The sequence below is a fragment of the Nomascus leucogenys genome, chromosome 3, assembly GCF_006542625.1.
Source record: "Nomascus leucogenys isolate Asia chromosome 3, Asia_NLE_v1, whole genome shotgun sequence".
NCBI lineage: Eukaryota > Metazoa > Chordata > Mammalia > Primates > Hylobatidae > Nomascus > Nomascus leucogenys.
In genome coordinates this window covers 83,508,518-83,532,616 of record NC_044383.1, presented here as the reverse complement: position 1 = coordinate 83,532,616, position 24,099 = coordinate 83,508,518, and the positions used below count along the sequence as shown (strand labels likewise).

The 24,099-nt window shown below is 40.6% G+C and overlaps 1 protein-coding gene across 5 annotated transcripts in view; it reads right to left on the bottom strand.

Annotated features, from left to right (window-relative positions):
• The window catches only part of KLHL32 (kelch like family member 32), a 227,001-nt gene that overhangs the window by 47,196 nt on the left and 155,706 nt on the right, over positions 1-24,099 (bottom strand). For 4 of the 5 annotated variants that reach the window (XR_004029329.1, XM_003258357.4, XM_030809480.1 and 1 more), the window contains one exon: positions 17,627-17,842. The exons of the other annotated variant lie outside the window; for it this stretch is intronic. Coding sequence is in view for 2 of the 4 variants with exons in the window: in XM_003258357.4 (XP_003258405.1) it covers positions 17,627-17,842 (216 nt within the window). In the remaining 2 variants the exon portion in view is untranslated. The remainder of the gene's footprint in view (positions 1-17,626; positions 17,843-24,099) is intronic. 5 annotated transcript variants of the gene reach the window in all.

Here is a 24,099-nt window from a genome sequence, read left to right as displayed (position 1 = left end):
ATCCATCAGAGGGCATGCCTCAAACAGGAGTTGTTTTTGCTTAAGAACTTGGTGCCATGGTGGGAACCACAAGTGGTAGGAAAGGGACTGGAACCCACCAATCCACTGTGGATATCAAAAAGAATATCTGGAGAAAAGGAATAAAAAATGCTGCAACAGGCCAGGCTAAATCTAGCATAAAAAGGATTTGGAGAGAATTGAAACACCATAAAGCTGCATCTATACAGTTGCTTCTGTTAACAAACTATTGGCATTAACATCCTTAAAAAGTTTAGTGATGAATGGAATATATACACTTGGAGTGGTGAAAATAAGCTTCTACTTTCTATTTTCTTTAATGCTGAGACCAACGAACCAATCATGGGAGTATTATGATTTAGGTCAGTGCTGCAAAACAAAGGAAAGCCTTTTAGCTGCAAAGATTAATATGCATCTAATATACACATATTAGTGTGCATACACACATTAGTGTGCATGCGTGGCTACCTGCAAGTGTGTGTACTGTGTGAATCCCACCTGCATATGTGTAAGTGTAAGAGGACACCTGCATCCTGTAAGAGGACAGGACGGCTGTTGGCTCAGAATCCAGGGTGGTTTTTAACCTCTTTACTCAAAATTTTTATATAAAACTTATGCCATTTTATTAGCTACATTGGGTGTGAGAATGATGAGATGGGGTATATAACTAATAAGGTAAAAAGAAGACCTATAAAATAGCAGTCTTCAATTTTCCATGCAATATTTAGCAAAATTTGTTGCCTCTGAACCCGGCCTCATTTTATGAGCCAATTGCTCACCATGAATGTATTTAGAATGTACAAAATTCATGTCGTTCTACCTACATGTAAATGGACTTCAAGCAGAATATTGCCAAATCTTGCATATGACTTTCTGCAAAATCTCAGAGTTTTTGTTTTGTTTTTCAGAAGATAGTTGTTAAAGAAAGCTATCTGGGAAATGGTTCAAACACATGTATTTTCCAAATCCATCCTCACTCTCACACACTTTCTCAAGGGCTGCATTCCTCAGCAGATCACTTTACTTCTTGTGTGCTCCCGGGCACCTTCCACAAGCTTTATCAATGAATGACACATGCTCCATCATCTCCTGAGGGTTTAGTTCTCTCAGTGTGATGTTGGCTTTTTAAGGCATGACTTCCTTCTGCCCAGAAGGCAGTCTGTGTATAGGTCAAATAGGAGTGGCTTCAGGATACTGACTACACATGGGGTTGAAAACAGGATTTCCCGGCTGTTTCACAGAGCATGAAGACGAGAAGCAGGCCAATTTGAGTAGGTGCCTATTCTAACTCCCAGAATCCAAGGGGTGTGGAATTAATCATTCTAAAGCACTACACAGCCCCTCTACATTGCCTAAAACTTACATGAGATGAGAAGAGCAAAAAGATTCTTCAGGGGACCTGGCAAACCTGATAAATCAATCCCTTTGTTTACTTTATTATTTACACTTTATTGGATTTATATGGGGCTTCACTCCAAAGAGTACATAGTCCCAGCAGTGGGCAGAATAAGAAATTGATTACAGTCCTCAGCAGGTCCAATGTCATTCTCACTGCCAAAGAGCCTAAAGTGTATTTGCCACTTAACTAAGCATCGTCCTTTATGGATGGAGAGGTTTAGTTTTAGTTTCAGCTGTGAGTAATTTTCCATTGTGATTGGCTGACTTATAGTCAATTTAGTATAATTAATGCCAAATTACATTGTAATTCACGTAGAATTACAACTTAAAAGCTATATTAAGAGCAAATGAATTAATCAAAATTAATGATATTATGCTCACTTGTTTTAAAGTGTTAATAAGATAGGTCCTCCTAAAACGTTTAAACTTTAGTGCACCATCCATCACTCCTTTAATTACCCGATTTCCTTGTGTGGCCAGAGAAGGTAGCGGGCATTCCTCATCAACAAGAACACACACAAAGAAGATATGTGCACTCAGCCTCTGGTGTGCGGGGGTCTTTTTAGCTCCTATTCTTGAAGCATAAGTAATACCGTGCGACTTACCAATACTGACTTGTAACTCTTCCTATAGACAAAGGAGAACAATGCACAAAATCTTTGATACATAACTTTAGAATCAGTCATTGACTTTTTTTTCCCTGAGTTTGTCTTCCTGGTTATGCTTTCTCTACCAGAATATCAAAATAGGTTTGCAGTTCATCAACATGCCACTGCACGTAACAAGGAGGAGGTGGTCAGATGAAGGGGTGGATCCTCACCATGGAGAATGCATAACGCTGTATTATGAGCATAAAAAAAGCCCAGTACTGATGTATGAATGCTTCTCCTGATTATGATCTCAGAATGACCACTTTTCTCCTCCAGGTGTGTTGAATCAGGGTGTTATTTTTCCTTGTAGCAGAAGTTTCGGAGGCAAGGGTGGGAGAAGCACTTCTAAGGAAGTCAGTACTCAACAATAAATGTTGAGGCTTCTCCTGACATCTCTGTAGAATGTAAATAATTGTAGAGCCTCTGGGTCACTTTATAAGTAAATTTACATCCTTTCCTTTAGAACTCCCAGAATAGCAAATCTCTATGGTCTGACACAGTAAATTAGCACGAACATCATTGCTATTCAACTGGCCTAACATTGAAGAAAAAGGACCCACAAGATCATTTGTGTTGGAAAGAGACTAACATTTATCAATTTCAAGAAATTTATATCTTTCACCCTTTCTCTTAAACCCCATATGTAAACCATCACCCAACTGTCAATTTCTGCTGCATACATTTCTAAAATTTCAATATATTGGGCATAAAATTAAGATGGAATGATCAATCATTTCCATTTGTTCCATCCAATCTCTGGTCTCAAATAGGGACAACAGGGGTGGAGCCAAGATGGCCGAATAGGAACAGCTCCGGTCTACAGCTCCCAGCCTGAGCGACACAGAAGACGGGTGATTTCTGCATTTCTGTTTGAGGTACCGATATCATCTCACTAGGGAGTGCCAAACAGTGGGTGCAGGACAGTCGGTGAAGCACACTGTGCGCGAGCCGAAGCAGGGCGAGGCATTGCCTCACTCGGGAAGCGCAAGGGGTCAGGGAGTTCCCTTTCCTAGTCAAAGAAAGGGGTAACAGACGGCACCTGGAAAATCCGGTCAGTCCCACCCTAATACTGCGCTTTTCCAACGGGCCTGGAAAACGGCACACTAGGAGATTGTGTCCCCCACCTGGCTCGGAGGGTCCTATGCCCACGGAGTCTCACTGATTGCTAGCACAGCAGTCTGAGATCAAACTGTAAGGCGGCAGCGAGGCTGGGGGAGGGGTGCCCGCCATTGCCCAGGCTTGCTTAGGTAAACAAAGCAGCCAGAAAGCTCAAACTGGGTGGAGCCCACCACAGCTCAAGGAGGCCTGCCTGCCTCTGTAGGCTCCACCTCTAGGGGCAGGGCACAGAAAAACAAAAATTCAGCAGGAACTTCTGCAGACTTAAATGTCCCTGTCTGACTGGCAGATTTGAAGAGAGCAGTGGTTCTCCCAGCACGCAGCTGGAAATCTGAGAATGGACAGACTGCCTCCTAAAGTGAGTCCCTCACCCCCGAGCAGCCTAACTGGGAGGCACCCCCCAGTAGGAACAGACTGACACCTCACTCGGCTGGGTACTCCTCTGAGACAAAACTTCCAGACGAACTATCAGACAGCTGAATTTGTGGTCTCACGAAAATCCGCTGTTCTGCAGCCACCGCTGCTGACACCTAGAGGGTCTGGAGTGGACCTCTAGTAAACTCCAACAGACCTACAGCTGAGGGTCCTGTCTGGCAGAAGGAAAACTAACAAACAGAAAGGACATCCACACCAAAAACCCATCTGTACATCACCATCATCAAAGACCAAAAGTAGATAAAACCACAAAGATGGGGAAAAACAGAGCAGAGAAACTGGAAACTCTAAAAAGCAGAGCACCTCTACTCCTCCAAAGGAACGCAGTTCCTCACCAGCAATGGAACAAAGCTGGATGGAGGATGACTTTGACGAGTTGAGAGAAGAAGGCTTCAGACGATCAAACTACTCCGAGCTACGGGAGGAAATTCAAAACAATAGCAAAGACGTTAAAAACTTTGAAAAAAAATTAGATGAATGGATAATTAGAATAATCAATGGAGAGAAGGGCTTAATGGAGCTGATGGAGCTGAAAGCCAAGTATCGAGAACTACGTGAAGATTGCAGAAGCCTCGGTAGCAGATGCAATCAACTGGAAGAAAGGGTATCGCTGATGGAAGATGAAATGAATGAAATGAAGCGAGAAGGGAAGTTTAGAGAAAAAAGAATAAAAAGAAATGAACAAAGCCTCCAAGAAATTTGGGACTATGTGAAAAGACCAAACCTACGTCTGATTGGTGTACCTGAAAATGAGGGGGAGAATGGAACCAAGTTGGAAAACACTCTGCAAGATATTATCCAGGAGAACTTCCCCAATCTAGCAAGGCAGGCCAACATTCAGATTCAGGAAATACAGAGAACGCCACAAAGATACTCCTCGAGAAGAGCAACTCCAAGAAACATAATTGTCACATTCACCAAAGTTGAAATGAAGGAAAAAATGTTAAGGGCAGGCAGAGAGAAAGGTCTGGTTACACACAAAGGGAAGCCCATCAGACTAACAGCTGATCTCTCGGCAGAAACTCTACAAGCCAGAAGAGAGTGGGGGCCGATATTCAACATTCTGAAAGAAAAGAATTTTCAACCCAGAATTTCATATCAAGCCAAACTAAGCTTCATAAGTGAAGGAGAAATAAAATACTTTACAGACAAGCAAACACTGAGTGATTTTGTCACCACCAGGCCTGCCCTAAAAGAGCTCCTGAAGGAGGCGCTAAACATGGAAAGGAACAACCGGTACCAGCCCCTGCAAAAACATGCCAAATTGTAAAGACCATCGAGGCTAGGAAGAAACTGCAACTAACAAGCAAAATAACCAACTAACATCATAATGACAGGATCAGATTCACACATAACAATATTAACTTTAAATGTAAATGGGCTAAATGCTCCAATTAAAAGACACAGACTGGCAAACTGGATAAGGAGTCAGGACCCATCAGTGTGCTGTATTCAGGAAACCCATCTCACGTGCAGAGGCACACATAGACTCAAAATAAAGGGATGGAGGAAGATCTATCAAGCAACTGGAAAACAAAAAAAGGCAGGGGTTGCAATCCTAGTCTCTGATAAAATAGACTTTAAACCAACAAAGATCAAAAGAGACAAAGAAGGCCATTACATAATGGTAAAGGGATCAATTCAACAAGAAGAGCTAACTATCCTAAATATATATGCACCCAACACAGGAGCACCCAGATTCATAAAGCAAGTCCTGAGTGACCTACAAAGGGACTTAAACTCCCACACAATAATAATGGGAGATTTTAACACCCCACTGTCAACATTAGACAGATCAACGAGACAGAAAGTTAACAAGGATATCCAGGAATTGAACTCAGCTCTAAACAAAGTGGACCTAATAGACATCTACAGAACTCTCCACCCCAAATCAACAGAATATACATTTTTTTCAGCACCACACCACACCTATTCCAAAATTGACCACATAGTTGGAAGTAAAGCTCTCCTCAGCAAATGTAAAAGAACAGAAATTATAATAAACTGTCTCTCAGACCACAGTGCAATCAAACTAGAACTCAGGATTAAGAAACTCACTCAAAACCGCTCAACTACATGGAAACTGAACAACCTGCTCCTGAATGACTATTGGGTACATAATGAAATGAAGGCAGAAATAAAGATGTTCTTTGAAACCAACGAGAACAAAGACACAACATACCAGAATCTCTGGGGCACATTCAAAGCAGTGTGTAGAGGGAAATTTATAGCACTAAATGCCCACAAGAGAAAGCAGGAAAGATCCAAAATGGACACCCTAACATCACAATTAAAAGAACTAGAAAAGCAAGAGCAAACACATTCAAAAGCTAGCAGAAGGCTGGAAATAACTAAAATCAGAGCAGAACTGAAGGAAATAGAGACATAAAAAAACCCTTCAAAAAATTAATGAATCCAGGAGCTGGTTTTTTGAAAAGATCAACAAAATTGATAGACCACTAGCAAGACTAATAAAGAAGAAAAGAGAGAAGAATCAAATAGATGCAATAAAAAATGAAAAAGGGGATGTCACCACTGATCCCACAGAAATACAATCTACCATCAGAGAATACTACAAACACCTCTATGCAAATAAACTAGAAAATCCAGAAGAAATGGATAAATTCCTCGACAAATACACCCTCCCAAGATTAAACCAGGAAGAAGCTGAATCTCTGAATAGACCAATAACAGGTTCTGAAATTGTGGCAATAATCAATAGCTTACCAACCAAAAAGAGTCCAGGACCTGATGGATTCACAGCTGAATTCTACCAGAGGTACAAGGAGGAACTGGTACCATTCCTTCTGAAACTATTCCAATTGATAGAAAAAGAGGGAATCCTCCCTAACACATTTTATGAAGCCAGCATCGTCCTGATACCAAAGCGTGGCAGAGACATAACCAAAAAAGAGAACTTCAGACCAATAACCTTGATGATCATTGATGCAAAAATCCTCAATAAAATACTGGCAAACCGAATCCAGCAGCACATCAAAAAGCTTATCCACCATGATCAAGTGGGCTTCATCCCTGGGATGCAAGGCTGGTTCAACATACGCAAATCAATAAATGTAATCCAGCATATAAACAGAACCAAAGACAAAAACCACATGATTATCTCAATAGATGCAGAAAAGGCCTTTGACAAAATTCAACAACGCTTCATGCTAAAAACTCTCAATAAATTAGGTATTGATGGGACGTATCTCAAAATAATACGGGCAATCTATGACAAACCCACAGCCAATATCATACTGAATGGGCAAAAACTGGAAGCATTCCCTCTGAAAACTGGCACAAGACAGGGATGCCCTCTCTCACCACTCCTATTCAACATAGTGCTGGAAGTTCTGGCCAGAGCAATCAGGCAGGAGAAGGAAATAAAGGGCATTCAATTAGGAAAAGAGGAAGTCAAATTGTCCCTGTTTGCAGATGACATGACTGTATATCTAGAAAACCCCATCGTCTCAGCCCAAAATCTCCTTAAGCTGATAGGCAACTTCAGCAAAGTCCCAGGAAATGAAATCAATGTACAAAAATCACAAGCATTCTTATACACCAATAACAGACAAACAGAGAGCCAAATCATGAGTGAACTCCCATTCACAATTGCTTCAAAGAGAATAAAATACCTAGGAATCCAACTTACAAGGGACGTGAAGGACCTCTTCAAGGAGAACTACAAACCACTGCTCAATGAAATAAAAGAGGATACAAACAAATGGAAGAACATTCCATGCTCATGGGTTGGAAGAATCAATATCGTGAAAATGGCCATACTGCCCAAGGTAATTTATAGATTCAATGCCTTCCCCATCAAGCTACCAATGACTTTCTTCACAGAAATGGAAAAAACTAAAGTTCATATGGAACCAAAAAAGAGCCCGCATCGCCAAGTCAATCATAAGCCAAAAGAACAAAGCTGGAGGCATCACGCTACCTGACTTCAAACTATACTACAAGGCTACAGTAACCAAAACAGCATGGTACTGGTACCACAACAGAGACATAGATCAATGGAACAGAACAGAGCCCTCAGAAATGATGCCACATATCTACAACTATCTGATCTTTGACAAACTTGACAAAAACAAGAAATGGGGAAAGGATTCCCTATTTAATAAATGATGCTGGGAAAACTGGCTAGCCATATGTAGAAAGCTGAAACTGGATCCCTTCCTTACACCTTATACAAAAATTAATTCAAGATGGATTAAAGACTTACATGTTAGACCTAAAACCATTAAAATCCTACAAGAAAACCTAGGCAATACCATTCAGGACATAGGCGTGGGCGAGGACTTCATGTCTGAAACACCAAAAGCAATGGCAACAAAAGCCAAAATTGACAAATGGGATCTAATTAAACTAAAGAGCTTCTGCACAGCAAAAGAAACTACCATCAGAGTGAACAGGCAACCTACAGAATGGGAGAAAATTTTTGCAACCTACTCATCTGACAAAGGGCTAATATCCAGAATCTACAATGAACTCAAACAAATTTACAAGAAAAAAACAAACAACCCCATCAAAAAGTGGGCAAAGGACATGAACAGATACTTCTCAAAAGAAGACATTTATGCAGCCAAAAAACACATGAAAAAATGCTCATCATCACTGGCCATCAGAGAAATGCAAATCAAAACCACAGTGAGATACCATCTCACACCAGTTAGAATGGCCATCATTAAAAAATCAGGAAACAACAGGTGCTGGAGAGGATGTGGAGAAATAGGAACACTTTTACACTGTTGGTGGGACTGTAAACTAGTTCAACCATTGTGGAAGTCAGTGTGGCGAGTCCTCAAGGATCTCGAACTAGAAATACCATTTGACCCAGCCATCCCATTACTGGGTATATACCCAAAGGACTATAAATCATGCTGCTACAAAGACACATGGACACGTATGTTTATTGCGGCACTATTCACAATAGCAAAAAGTTGGAACCAACCCAAATGTCCAACAACGATAGACTGGATTAAGAAAATGTGGCACATATACACCATGGAATACTATGCAGCCATAAAAAATGATGAGTTCATGTCCTTTATAGGGACATGGATGAAACTGGAAAACATCATTCTTAGTAAACTATCGCAAGGACAAAAAACCAAACACCGCACGTTCTCACTCATAGGTGGGAATTCAACAATGAGAACTCATGGACACAGGAAGGGGAACATCACACTCCGGGGACTGTTGTAGGGTGGGGGGAGGGGGGAGGGACAGCATTAGGAGATATACCTAATGCTAAATGACAAGTTAATGGGTGCAGCAAACCAACATGGCACAGGGATACATATGTAACAAACCTACATATTGTGCACATGTACCCTAAAACCTAAAGTATAATAATAAAAAATAAAAAAATAAATAAAAAAAATAGGGACAACAGCCTACAGACTTTTTCCCACACAGTCTGTGTCACTGCAGCGGAAATAATGGCAATCCAGGTTCTTTTTTACTCTAATTTACGTCTCTTGGTCAGATTTTAAAGAGATCCTCCCTTATCGGCTTTCATTTCCTGCTTTATATTACACCATCGTGTACTTTGAAGGAATAAAAGATGGTTCCTTCCCTTTGCCAGAATTCTCTAAGCATTCTTCCTTATCAAACCATCCAGAGCCTCAGTTTCCGGGCTCTGATCAAAAAAGACCCTCAGCAAGACTTTCCTGTACTACTTTATTGGAGACATTTTTGCAACTTTCCACAAAGTCTCACAACAGGTGAAAATGAAAATTGGTAATTTATTAGGAAATGTCTACTTCTGGCTCACTCATTATCGAGTAATATATAAAAACGTTTGACTTATGAGATGTATAAGGTACTTTGAGGTTCTGTTTTCTTAAAGAGTTAGTGTATTTCAAGAGAATACAGTGAGACCTCCATAGAAATCTATACTGTGAAGTGAGTCAACTACTGAACTTCTGGAAGCTTTAGTTTTCTCACTAGTTAAAATTTGGATCATACTTGCCTTATCAACCTTAACAAGGCTGATGAGAGACTCAAGAGAAATTATATGTGTGAAATGCTTTAAAATATAAAGCTCTCTAGGCTTGTAAAGAATTATTATTGTTGGTATTATTATTGATAGACTTCTATGCTAGCCTCAGGGTTTCTACCTCACATATGGCTTATAGTTGGGTTTTATTTTTAAATCCCTGATAACCCAGGTAGCGGCAATATTACTGCAGGCCACCAATGCATAAGTAATATTCTACAGTCATCTTTTTCCTTCTCACAGCAGCAACAACAAAAGTATCAGTCTGGAAACATGAATCGCAATGAAAATTAGAAGCAGAGAACATAAATATGTCATATCTCATAAATCACCTTGTTGTTGTTGTGCTCATTCTTTTAAAAAAAAAAAGGAAAGAAAAAAACTATTAACTCATGAGAACAGCAGCACATGAATACAAGTTGGGTCTCCTGTAATTTCTGATAATCACTGCCCCTCACAGCTACTCAGCAATGCACAGCTCTAGCACTGAGGATTAGCTGGAGCAAAGCCCCTCTGAAATGAACATGTCATGCGTCTCGCAAAGGCATATACCCCAGACAAACAACAGCAAAGCCACGAGTCAAGCTACTGGGGGATGCATCCTCACAGAGGAGTTAGCCGCATATAGATTAGAAGGAAAGATTAAATACATGCTCTGGCAACTAGGAGCATCAATCCCTGAAATAGCAGCGTTAGTCCGTGTCCAGCTAGGGGCCCCTCAAAGGATAAAACATCCTCTGGGCATAACATTATTTGGGATGCAAAAGAGCCACTGTTTATTCTCTTCACTAACATCTAAGAAGAAGGAAACAGAGATACCCTCATCACATTTGTAGAAAAAAGCTGTACGTAGTTGGGAGAAACTATAAGAAGTTTCAGAAAGAAAATTAAGAAGTGGTACAAATTTGTAAGTTGGGACCACAGGTACGAATTTGATGAGTTTAAGAAATGGTAAGTTTAAAAAATAGGAGACATTATGGAGATACCCAGAAAGTAGCTATCTGGGAAAATAATAGTAACAACACATGCATGTATGCAAGAGAATTGGCCGGGCGGGGTGGCTCATGCCTGTAATCCCAGCACTTTGGGAGGCCGAGGTGGGTAGATCACGAGGTCAGGAGATCGAGACCATACTGGCTAACAGGGTGAAACCCCGTCTCTACTAAAAATACAAAAAAATTAGCCGGATGTGTGGCACATGCCTGTAATCCCAGCTACTTGGGAGGCAGAGGCAGGAGAATCACTTGAACCTGGGAGGCAGAGGTTGCGGTGAGCCGAGATCGTGCCATTGCACTCCAGCCTGGGCCACAAGAGTGAAACTTCATCTCAAAAAAAAAAAAAAAAAAAAGAAAGGAAAAAGAAAGAGAATTGAAGAAGGGCAGGACCATGATGAAAAATTATAATTTTGTTTGAGGATAAGAGTTCTTAGTATTTTATTCTATTTCTAGTTACCCAGGTCCAAATATTAAAACATGAACACAGCTTGTAGAATTTTTTGATTAAATGTTTACCCACAGCCTGATTTGTTTGAGGCTTGGACTGTGTCACATGGATTGACAAAGGTTTGCGAAGCTGTTTAGAGGGTGCATGCAACGATCGAGAGTTAACAATAAGCAAAGCATTGAACAAAAGGCAAAGGGTCACTGGTTGGTATTGAAACATCCAGTCAAAAGCATGTCATCTCCATTGTACCCATATCATTTCAACGTGCCCCAACTTGGCAAAGAAATCATTACGCTATTTGGCACAGGTCAGTCCCCACTGGGAAGGAATTGGGCAGGTGGGAAACAGCAGCAAGCGGAAAGCCCCACATCAGACACTGTCAGGCCCATGACAGCAGGACCCTGTTGGTGCTTCCCATTACTGACTGCCCAGCACCTGTCATATGGCAGGCAATAGTAGTACCCCACAGGACATGGCTGGGCAGAGCAGGCACTCAATAACTATTTGGAATGAATGAAAGAATGAATGATGCATATGTCATCTAACAGAATTAGAATTAGCAACATAACACAGACATGGAGGCAGGCACAGAGGCCATGATTTGTTCAATCCATGGGCGCTACCCAAGGGAACTAGAATGGTCATGCTCTTTTTTCTGTTTTTTTGTTTGTTTGTTTGTTTTCTTTCAGACAGGGTCTCGCTCTATTGCCCAGGCTGGAGAGCAGTGGTGCAATCATGGCACACTGCAGCCTCAACTTCTTGGGCTCAGTTGAACCTGCCCTTTGGGTAGCTGGGACTACAGGTGCATGCCACCATGCCTAGCTAATATTTTCATAGAGACAGGGGTCTCACTATGTTGCACAGGCTGGTCTCAAGCTTCTGGGCTCAAGGGATCAGCCTGCCTCAACCTCCCAATGTGCTAGGATTACAGGTGTAAGCCACTGTGCCCAGCTAATCAAGCCCTTCTTAATTCCTGTTAAAGTCATAGGATTAATTGGATGCACCTCTGTGCCCATCGCCTGAGTATTTCTGAGTTTCTATTACAAATTTAGAAGCTATAGACCAAAAGTAGACATAGCTCAAGAATTAGAAGACATGAGTTTGATTCCTAGCTATGTTACCTCAGTTTCCCCTTTTGTACTACAGGAGAACAAAGCAATAATAAATGCAGATGCATTTTCAAAACTGTGATATGATATTCAAATTGGAAGTATTTTAATAGTATTGTTTGACATATAGTACTATTTAAAGACCTTGATTCTTCCTGGCCAGAGGTACATTTGGGTCAATTTATCATCGAAGGATAAAAGATGAAAGCTGAATACATCGCTAGTGTCTTCTACTTTCCAACTATAAAGGGATAGTAGCTTTTTGTTTGGGTTCACTTCTGGGACTCCTTTTGAAGAAAATGATTAATTCAAATTGTAACGTGGCTGATTCTGTGGTATACATAAAAGCCCAGGAGGAGCGTGTCAAAAAAACCACTGCATTTGAGACTGTTGACTAAACAATATGTGGCTTATGTCTCTCAAGATATAAAATGCACGTGTTATTAAGAGTATGACTTAGGGAAGCAAATTTCCAACAAAAATGTAAGGAAAAATGCAGTCTTTAAAAGGCTAAACTCATTTTCTATATCAATTTTCTTAGAATAAATCCAGCCTATTGTAGGAATAGAAGGATGTCTTATTATCCATTCAACACATTTTAATATGGAAACTCTACATTATTGTTTTTATTTATTATTAATAGAGGGCAAGCAGTAGGTAATGTAAACACTACAGCACAGCCTCTGCCTCTAGGGATGGATAATCATGGACAAATATGAACAGGATTGCCCCAGCCCCAAATCAGGTGGCATGGTCCCTCTTTTCCACACTAAAATAGGACATAACTTAGGTTTGTGCAATTACTTTTGCACCAACCTAATAGAATAAAGGAAACCCTCCCTGCTGAGGTCTCACCTTATTTGATGCCACTCACATAGCCAGCGAATTTTTTGGTCTTAGTATCTACTTAAGTCCAGGCAAAGTGAGACTCAGAATACAAGTAGGAAGTGTCCTCAACCCCCAGGTTAATAAAGTAAGAAAAGTACTGTTCTTCTTTTTTTTTTGAGATGGAGTCTCATTCTATCATCCCGGCTGGAGTGTAGTGGCGCAATCTCCACTCACTGCAACCTCTGCCTCTTGCTTCAACTGATTCTCCTATCTCAGCCTCTGGAGCAGCTGGGATTACAGGTGCCTGCCACCACACCTGGCTAATTTTTGTATTTTTAGTGGAGATGGGGTTTCACTATGTTGGCCAGGCTGGTTTCAAATTCCTGACCTCAAGTGATCTGCCTGCCTCAGCCTCCCAAAGTGTTGGGATTACAGGCATGAGCCACCGCGCCTACCCAGAAAAGTACTGTTCTTACAAAATAATAAGTCCTCACTAAAAGTAAGAAACAGTTAATAAATTAATAATTAAAGGAAAACAAAACCTCCCATTCACAGATAAAGGTGAAATAAATTTCTTTAACCTAACTATTGAATATTTTTGTAAAGCATTTTACCCCAGAATCTAGCTCCCAACACTATGCCTGGCATGTAACAAGTGGTCAAGAAATATTCATTTTTATTTCCACAAGCTGTTTTCTTTCATTTTTAAATATCCTTCTTGTTCCTGCTACTTTGGAGATAAAATAAAAATTCAGAGAGCTGTACTTACGGTTTAAAATGAGAAGGATTCTCTCCTTTTGGGAGGAGGCCTGGGAGAGGTAAACGGAGTTGGCAGACCTGTCCTCTGCCTTTCTTCCACTCTAGTATAATTTTGGGTATTTAGTAGGTGCTCAGTACATACTGATGGGTGGAGAGCCATACTTTCTCCCTATGCTAGTGTGTATAAGAATTGATGTTATATTTTTCTATATAGGATTTTTCTACAAATTGTACTTCCATGGAAAACAGTAATCTCCTTCTCACTCTGGTGAAAGAGAACCTAAAGGCAGAAGAGGTAGGAAATGCATGTTCCTGAAAAGAAAACAGAGATTAGTCAGCACTTCCTATGAAAATGAAAACAGATCCAATCATGAGAATGATACGGAATTACTTCTATGTGTTGTTCTAAGTTTTTTTAATGAAGAACTGCCATGTTTTGGCTTATTTATTTAAAAATATTTTATTGACTGATAAGGATTGTTTAGATTCAAGGTGTACAACATGATGATTGATAAGCATATATACTGGGAAATGATTACCACAATCAAATTACTTAACATATTCCTGGAACCCATGCTCTACATTAGATCCCCAGAACTTGTTTATTTTCTAACTGAAAGTTTTGTGCCCTTTGACCAACATCTCCCCATTTCTTGCACTCCCCAGCTCCTATGGTAAGACCCTGGCTCAGCAGTCTGAAAATATATGCAAAATCTAACAGAAGATATTTAACAGGGCCCTACTGAAATGAAGTTCTAATTGGGAGCTAATACCCAAAAGCAAAATCAAACTGATGGAGATTTGCCAGGTCACAAAGGCAAGTGACCTCATGTCCCATATTTCCGTTTCGGCTGATCTGTTCAGTTTTAGTCTCCTTTCTTTGAACCCAACAGCCAGTTTGGTGTCTTTCATCTGGAACCTGATAAATTGCTGGCCTTGAAACATAAAGCCAAATTGTTGAGCTGAATTGAACTAAATTTTTTAAAAACAATATATTTTAGGGAACTTCTATGTCCTTATCCATCTCAGGTATGTATGTGTACAACTCTCTATGTTACCTCTAAATATAGAGTGAAATTAACCAACAGCCAAGTCATTTCAGACTATGGAAGGGATGAAAATTTGTCTGGGAGGAACCAAGAAGACTTCTGTGAGAGAAGAGACTCAGAATAAAGCTTAAAAAGGTCAGATGGAAAAAAAGAACAGTACCAAGGCATCATCTTGAGGTATTTTACAGGTTCACAGATCCACAGAATGATTACTGTGGCCTGCATACAGCACATTTTGTCAAGGAAAGGGCCTGGGTAAGGAACAGCAGGAAAAAGTGAAAAAGAGTTGGTTCAGTGAGGATAATTTGAAGGTTCTTATGACAGATCTTCAGAGCCAGACTGCATGAAATCTGGTGAATAATGAAAATTAGACCTTTCACCAAAAATAGGATGGTCCCAGATTACATTATCAGTACATAGTAGAAGAGCCACCTGCGTAAGTGTGGCTCTCACCTTAGGTGCATGTTTACCATGCTCTCACCTAAGTTACTGGTTGCACATATTAATCAAATAGCATGCCCCCCTCCATCCAGTTTTCTATTACCTGTCCTACCTTGTGCCAATTTCCTTTCTCCTCCCCAACACTCTTTGCTTCACACTTCTTCTTTAAGACATGGGATAGGGATTTGTCAAAGTCAATGAGCACTTTATTACAGTGAGAATGTTCCGTAATGAACAATTCAGCAATTTAATGAGATTCTGTAGATCTGTCTCCAGCCTGTCCATCAAGTTTCACTTCTATAAAGCACCCTGACACTAATCCTCTGGCATACCCAATCTCTACCCTGGGCTGAATATTAGATTCTTCCATGGTATATTGCATTACTAGTATAACCTCAGCAAAAATGATGAACTTAACTATACTTGAGGCAAAATAGCTGGTCTGATTTGATTTTTCTCTATGGGGTTGAATATGAGGGAAATACTTATTTACTAAGATAAAGCAAAAACAGTTTCTTATTGCCTGCTGAATGCCTAAATTGATAATATTTATGTGAGTCTTTTAATTCTTTCTCGAGGACCAGGTATTAAAAAAATTATTGCCTGCAGCAGAAACCAGCTTTTAAAATTCTACATTATAATATTAGTAACCTTTAGAGAGGCAATTATGATAACTCTTAAGTGGACAGTATGGAATTTTCTTGACACTCAGCCATCTGCACATTACCACGTCGATCTCTGGCAGTGCCTTCCACTGCGCCACAAAAAGAGATAGAAGCCACAAGGATGGTTAGCCTCAGATGTCAATTCAGTTAGAAAAAATTAAATGCAGGATTCATTCCAAATCTTTCTTTTTCCCTTGGGAAGTGAAGAAAATTTGTCTACTTCCCATTTTGAATTGACCAAAGTAAATTCCGTTGATTTGTGTTTATAAGAGAGAGCCAGAGATAATGGAAATTTCTACCAAAAACAGATCCTTGTCAACCTGTTCAACCTCTGCCTGAACAAACATTACCAGAAATACCCAAGGAGCCACAAAAATTTATTCTTTAGTGTTTTTTTGGTCCTTATATTTTCTTTATCAAGACAGTGTGGAATATTGAAGACATGGGGGCAGGTGTTAGCAGACCTAAATTTGAAGGCTGGCTCTGCTCTGTCACTCTGAGTAAGGCACAGAAGCCTCATTTTGTTCATTTGGTACATGCAGTGATAATAGCCATTCTTTCAGGCCTGCTGTCAATAAGCTTGCAAAGAGCCTGGGACCCAGAAGGCCTTCAGGATGCTGCAGCTCTTTAATTCCCTCTGGTGAAAGCAATAATGAAGAGGGAAGTTGTTGATTAAAGTAACACAAATAATGAAATAAGGCAGAAAGGCATCAGGAAAATAGTCAGTAGAGTTAGCTACTGAATAATTAACAGCTACCTATATGACTATTTTGGCCGGAATTAAAATACTCTCTAAATATTACTTGATAAGATACCAGGGATTCACTGTTTAATCAGCTAATAGAAGACTTTAAATTTTCCCTGGTAGTCTGTATATAATTATTTTTCAAATGATCGTGAAATCTTGGAGGCATGGCACCCTACAAGTAACAAAATGGCTAGCCAGTGCTTCAGAGAGTGAGATAGACAGGCTGTAATAGGGAGGAGGAAGATAGGCTCTCTGACTATTCCCCAAAGACACCAAGTTGATTGTTCAAGGAATAGTCACTGGGGATGAGCAGAAGAGGATTTAAATTGAATAATCAACTTCAGACCACAAAACATCCTCCTGTCCTCTAGACAAAGGAGCGACACAATGTGAAAAGAATGCTATGTCAGGCGAAAAGGCAGGGCTTAGGAAAATAGCAATGAATGCAGAATAAACTAAGGATGGAGATTTTTCCACTGCCATGCAAGAAGAGCTTCATTTCATTCGAGATCCAAGCTGCTCTCTATTGCAACAAAGAAATGTTTCTGAATTGTTTACAGCAAAGGCCCAAATTTACTCTGATTCTACTGGTCCTAAATATGCATATATATCACTTTACAATCCATTTTTTGGTCATATTTTGTTTAAGAAACAATGTTTATCAGGAAAAAAAAAATCCCTTGACTCAGATGTGACCACATTAGGTTCTGGGAAGCCACAGTGAGGGTCTCATGGATTGCCCCTGCAATTCCCTGAGTTAAGCTGCAGAGTCTGCTGAGGGCTCTGAGCCTCAAGGGCCAGTGTTCTCCAATCACTTGTCCATCAAGGAAGCATGACTTCTAAAACAACTCCATGAGGACCAAAGCTGCTAAAATAGTGGTAATTGTTCCTCAGTCCTTTAACTTCCAATCACGGCATGCTTTTTCAGTGCCAAAAGATGACTGTGCACAGCGCCCTTACCTGCCAGATCTGCTCTTCACTCAGGGAGGTCAGGCGGTCGCTCTTCAGCACCTCCTGAAGCAGGCAATAGGGAAGCGTTAGAACATCTTCTGGGCGGCTCTTCAGGAGTTCAGAGAGATGTTTCACTAAGAAATCGATCACTGCCTTCTCCAACAAAGTGAGGTTAAAGAGGTCAGCAAGTCTGTACAGATCCAAGTAATTAAAGCTATTTAATTCCTGGGTGCCAAAAAAATAAAAATGAAAAAAGATCTCTTAGAAATAAATCCGAGAAAGAGCAGGCAAGAAATTCAGATTGACTCATTAAGGTTTGCATCACAGTGGTGGGAGAAATGGGAGGGCTAGTATAAAAAAAAAAGAAATCACAATTATAAGGCTCTGCGTAGAGAACAGCTATTCTAGAATTCATAATTTTTCCTCATTTTACTCCTCTTAAAACCCTTATATTTAAAGACATCTTAATAAAAGGAGTGAAAGGGGTCTCTTGTTTCAAGGGCTGAAATGTTACTTTGCAACATTCTAGAGACATTTTACTGATGAGGGCAATTGATTTTTCTACCCTTATCGTATTTTACAGCTTTTTCTCTACTAAAGATAACATAAGGGCAGGTAAATGGAGATTCATGATTAGATGACATAAACTATATGAAGACAGACTGACTCCGCTCTTTTTCCAAAACTTCAAACTAAGTAGGTCTTTAAGTCAAAACAACCCATCCTGTCTTAATTAAAATCCAGAGTTTTATATACAAGGTCTCAGGAAATGAGGAAATCTCACAGAAAAGACTCTTGTTTGAATAATTCTATATTGAATCCACCCAAGATGGATGATTTGTAATTGTTCTTTGTTTTTTTCTCAGCCTCAAACATTCCATTTTTCCCACCTTTTTGAAGAGTTTCTGCAGCAATGCTTCAAATATGGGAGGATTTTACCTGCAGTCTCAAGCTCATAGCCAGGGCTCTATAATTACGCCTCCAGAGAGCCACAGCTTCCACTGTACCTTTGTATAATGATACCCCCGCAAAAATCAGAGATACAGTACAGTTGTTGAAAGAAAATGTACATATGTCAAGTAGAATGAGAGTGGGCTGTTTCCTACTTTCCCCTCACTTTTAACTTACAATTATTAATGTAATTATGAGCAATAGTTTTCCAATAACTTGAGGAATGCAGAATGCTATCAGATAGCCATTTCACTCTATAAATCCAAGTAATTTTCAACATACTTTCCCCCTTTCTAGTTACCTAAGAGTATTAAGAACTCCTTATTGAGGTGCATAGTTTGCACCTCAGTAGATAACTGTATAAAGTGGGGAGCTGAAGGAAAAAGACAACTCACCCCAAGGCAATGACAACATAGCACACACTCCTCCTTTTGGGGCAGATGGACTCTGTGAGCCTTAAGCAAAACCATTGCTTCGTGTCCTTTTGGTTAAACCATGTGTAAGCAAAATAAGCACCAATAATGCTGCTTTTAAACTTTCCATTAACGTGATGGGGGAAGGTGGGAAGCAATAAACTTCATTAAATGCCCAACAATAGTACGTGGATGGGAAACAGAAATTACTGCTGTTATAGAAAGAGTGCCATTTCTAGTTATAAAAAGTAATAAATGCTCATTTCTTAAAATTCAGGAAATACAAAGTATGGAAAACAAAAATCGTTCATAATTTCACCATGCAGAGATAATGACTATTAATGTTTTTGTATATATACTTCTAGACTTTTAAAAAATAAGTCTTTTATATGTTGAAAAAAGAGAATAGTTGCATTCAGGACCAAACAAACCATCAGCCACTACAGGCACCTGGAGGCAACCAAGGCAGGCAGAGAAGAGCAAGGGTGGTGGAGGCAGGCAGACTCGGCTCAAATCCAGCTTGACACACCATTGGCTGGGGCCTCGGGTCAGTCACTGAATCTCTGTTATTCCCCAAGTACAAATTTTTTTTTTTTTTGAGACGGAGTCTTGCTCTGTCGCCCAGGCTGGAATGCAGTGGTGCGATCTCAGCTCACTGCAACCTCTGCTTCCCAAGTTCAAATGATTCTCCTGCCTCAGCCTCCCGAGCAGCTGGGACCACAGGCGCGTGCCATCGCACCCAGCTCATTTTTGGATTTTTAGTAGAGATGGGGTTTCACCAAATTGGTCAGGCTGGTCTTGAACTCCTGACCTCATGATCCGCCCACCTCGGCCTCCCAAAGTGCTAGGATTACAGGCGTGAGCCACGGCGTCCAGCCTTCCCCAACTACAAATTTAAGAGCTCAACGAGCTCATAGGGTTGGCATAAAGATAACGTATGAAAAGCACTTACCATAAAAGTTTGGCATGTGGAAAGTACACAGTAGGTTGCGGGGGAGAGCAAGAACAATAAAGTATATTTGAGCATTGTTGTTTGGGATCCATAAACCATGATTAATCACTGATGCAAGGAGGTCAAAATGAAGCATGTGTTCTCTTTAAATATTCAAGTCTTGAATAAGGCACACCATTAACTCAGGGAAAGAGGGGGTGGCCAAAATAAAAACCATAGAATTAAGATAAAAACTAATTGCAAGTTAATGCCTTCCACATCTATGTGACTGACCCACATCTTTCTCCTAAGCTCTGAATTCATTTTCCCAACTGCCTATAAGAAGATGCTGTCTTTTGGATATTCCACAGTCATAAACTCGTCATGTCCAAACTGAGCTTTTTTTTTTTTTTTTGAGATGGAATCTCACTCTGTTGCCCAAGGCTGGAGTGCAGTGGTGCTATCTCAGCTCACTGCAAGCTCTGCCTCCCGGGTTCACGCCATTCTTCTGCTTCAGCCTCCCGAGTAGCTGGGACTACAGGCGCCCGCCACCATGCCCGGCTAACTTTTTGTATTTTTAGTGGAGACGGGATTTCACTCTGTTAGCCAGGATGGTCTTGATTTCCTCACCTCGTGATCCGCTAGCCTCGGCCTCCCAAAGTGCTGTGATTACAGGCGTGAGCCACCGCTCCCGGCCTAAACTGAGCTTCTGTTATGATAGCCTGCATCTACTGCTGTATCTCCTCTCTTAGATAACAGTCACATCTAGACACCCACATCAAGAACCCAAAAGCTGGCCCATATTCCTCCCTTATATCTAGTCAATCATCAGTCCTGTCTCTTTTTCCTCTTTAGTATTTCTTGTTCTGTTCCTTATCATCCCCTGTCTGGACTTCTTGCAATGGTGTCCTAAATTACCATTCCTGCCTCCAGCAGCAAACTTTCAATCCTCTCTTTTCACAAGAATCTGACCATATTTATCATCTCTTTAAAACCCACTGATAAGTTATTTGCTTCTGGGAAAAAGTCCAAACTCAGTAACACTGTATAGCCTTCCATGACCTGGACTCTGCGATCTTCACATCCTATGGTGCAGCAACCCTGTCCACCCTGGCTTGGCTCTAGCCATGACAACAATCTACACACTCACACCATGTGCCAGAACTACAGCAGGAATTGGCAACACAGATAAGCAAAAAAAAGGCAAGCCCTAGGCCTTTTGGGATATATAGTCTGCTGGAAGAGAAGGCCATAAATCAAAAAACCTTACAATTACATGGAAAACTGTAACTGAGGTAAAAGCTACAAAGAGTAGAATATAGGACTATGAGTGTCCATAACAGGGATTGACTTGGAGTTAATAAAGGACTAACTTGGAGTTGACTTGGAGTGGAAAGTTAGTAAAGGCTTCCCTGAGAAGCCGTTTGACGCTGAGAGTTGAAGGAAGAGCACCCTTTGTTCACTTGGGATGGGGATGTATATTAACAACATTTTATTTCTGTATTCTCCATGTTCTGACATCTGGAGTCTCACTGACTGGGAAGAGACTGCCCCTCCCAGGGCTAGCCAAATCTTTGAGAGAGCAAACGGCTTTCATATGCAAACTAACCAATCCAGAACCCACACTCTAGATCACCTCCTCTATGTGGCTTCTACACTACAGGAGGCAATAGTCCTCTGTCCCATCATCCCAGGGCCAAGTACCAGGCAACCAGAGCCAGCCCCTACACTCTAGAACCCACGGAAACTTTCAAACTAGCCAGTCATAAGCCTGCTAACCCTGCTTTGCCCACTTCCTTCCTGCAGATACCACTATAAAGGCTCTGGTCCACCTGTCCCCCCTCACTCCTTCTACCTCCTCACCAACCCTAGGGCTTCCCTATGCAGTCCTGGAGGTGTGGTCTGTGCCCTCTTATTGGAGCAGAAACAAATCATGTTTTCAATGGCAATTGCATCCTGATCTGTTGGCCTCACCATAACTCAATAATAACAAAACCTGCATTTTAAAACAGGATGATGGTGGGATTTCAGGGAGATGCTCCAAGCCAAAGCAGCAGCATGAGCAAAATTCCTATAGGGTGGGAATTGTGTTTCCCTTGTTTCATCTGAATATCCTATATAGAACATCTCCCTTCCTCTCCATGTCACCCTAAGTCACATTTCTCCATCTTATTTGTTTTAGAGCTTGTCACCACCTATAATTATCTTCAGCATTTATTTGCCTACTTGTTTATAATGTGTTTGTCTCCTCCCCTGATCCCCCAGTAAGCTCCATGGGAGGAAGGAGCTGCTGGTTTGTTCACCACTGTATCCCCAGAGCCTAGAACAATGCCAGGTACGTTCAAGCTGCACTTGCTGAATGAAGAAACCATATCATCTTTTCAACTTCCCTGGATCAGGTCAAATTGACCACCTCTTCCTGTGTATTTCTATTCTGCCCTCTGCAAATATGTCTAGCACATCACTTGTCACTGCAAGCACCCTTTGACTGCAGATCTATCTCCCTCTACCAAATCTAAGCTTCTTGGAAGCAAAGATTGTGTTTCATGCCTTTTGTGTCCCTGGTATCCAGTAGGGAGCAGATGCTTAATACATGTGTGTTTAATGAAAGAATGCCCATGAGCTTTTTCTGTTTACTTATAATTAGGCAAAAACAGAATAGCCCATGTCTTTCCAATATGCCTATCCAATTCTGAACCTTGTCCAAATCAGGCCATTTTTCATACCTCACAGGACTTCCTGATTGTCCCTTTCTCTTTCTGGCCTTCTGACACATACACACAAAGGCAAAGCAAGTGGTCATTCTGTTTTCTGCGTGGGAAAATTGGTAATAATGACTAGAGTTGAAAGTGTTACTGAACAAGTATAATATAATCATTCTTCTGTGACAAAAAAATCAATCCACCCCAAATTTCTTTTTCAGTCCAACAGAGAATTATTTCCTCTATCAATTGGCTACTAAGATCAAAAGATTTTAATATCTTTTCAAATGATACTTTTTCCTAATTACGAGATTGTCTCAGTTCTCCTACATTCTGTGACTTAAAAATGCAAGTACCCAGGTAGCGGCAGTGGTTTTGAATGGAAATTACAGCTCAGTAACAAGAAACTCTCTCGAGTAAAAGAAAATCTTTCTCTTTTTTTTTTCTAAAAAGGTTTCATTTCTGTCACACTGCTTCTCACTTGAAATTTAGTTTCTATTCAGAATTATGGTGCATACATTGTCATTCTTTGGGGAATATTTTTAAATAGTATTTATTTTCCTTTGGTTTCGGGCTATTTGGCTTCTCTTTTTCCTTCTGTTTGTTTCTCATAGTGTGAATGACAAGTTAAATAACAGAAGAAGAGCCATAAAATGTGTCCTCAATACCACACTAGCTATGGAATAAACACCAGTTTTTCAAGTTCAATAATTTTTAAACTTTATATATTCCCCAAACTCAGTCTTTCTGTGTGGCCTCTTTCCCTAACTGGTTCCTTCAATGGTTATTCCCCAGATTAACTACCAAATATGGTAGGGGTAAAAATATGGGAAAGGCAAATATTGTTTTATTTTGGTTTATATTCAAGTGTAATTACATTTGCAAGGCAATTATTCAAACAGTTAGGACATGAGTGGGAGGAAGGAGGGCAGTTTGAGGACAGTGTTGATCCTGTGGCCTTTCAGCCCACCTTTCCCAAACCAGTGAAGGCAGCAAGAGAAGGAGGAGTCTTGGCCTTGGTGATGTCCCCTGGCGGGTCTCATCTGCAGCAGAGTGGCCATGGCCTTTGCGGTGTCTCTCAATATCTCAATTATGCAGGTACTATTAATAAATGACCAAAGTTCATACAAGAAGTACTTTGTTTATAATTTAGAGTTGATTTAAGCCTATGAAATAATGCCACCCAGACTCACTTGTATTCTACTATACCTTCTTGAATGAGAGAAAAACATGTAGCCTTATACCTAGAGTCTGCATATTTACCAAACATAACCCACAGCCTGGCTTAGGGATGTCACGCTCAAGAGTTGTGTCTTGTGTGCCAATGATGATACAAGCTGGGACTCAATCATCTGAATTTCTGAAACGTAGTCTTAGTTTTGGCTACTGCCGTGGCTCCCTGGCTTGTCAATAACTCCTTGCCCATCCACACTGCAGTTTAATCATGCCTCTGGCACAGAAATTATACACATTATGCATAATTAT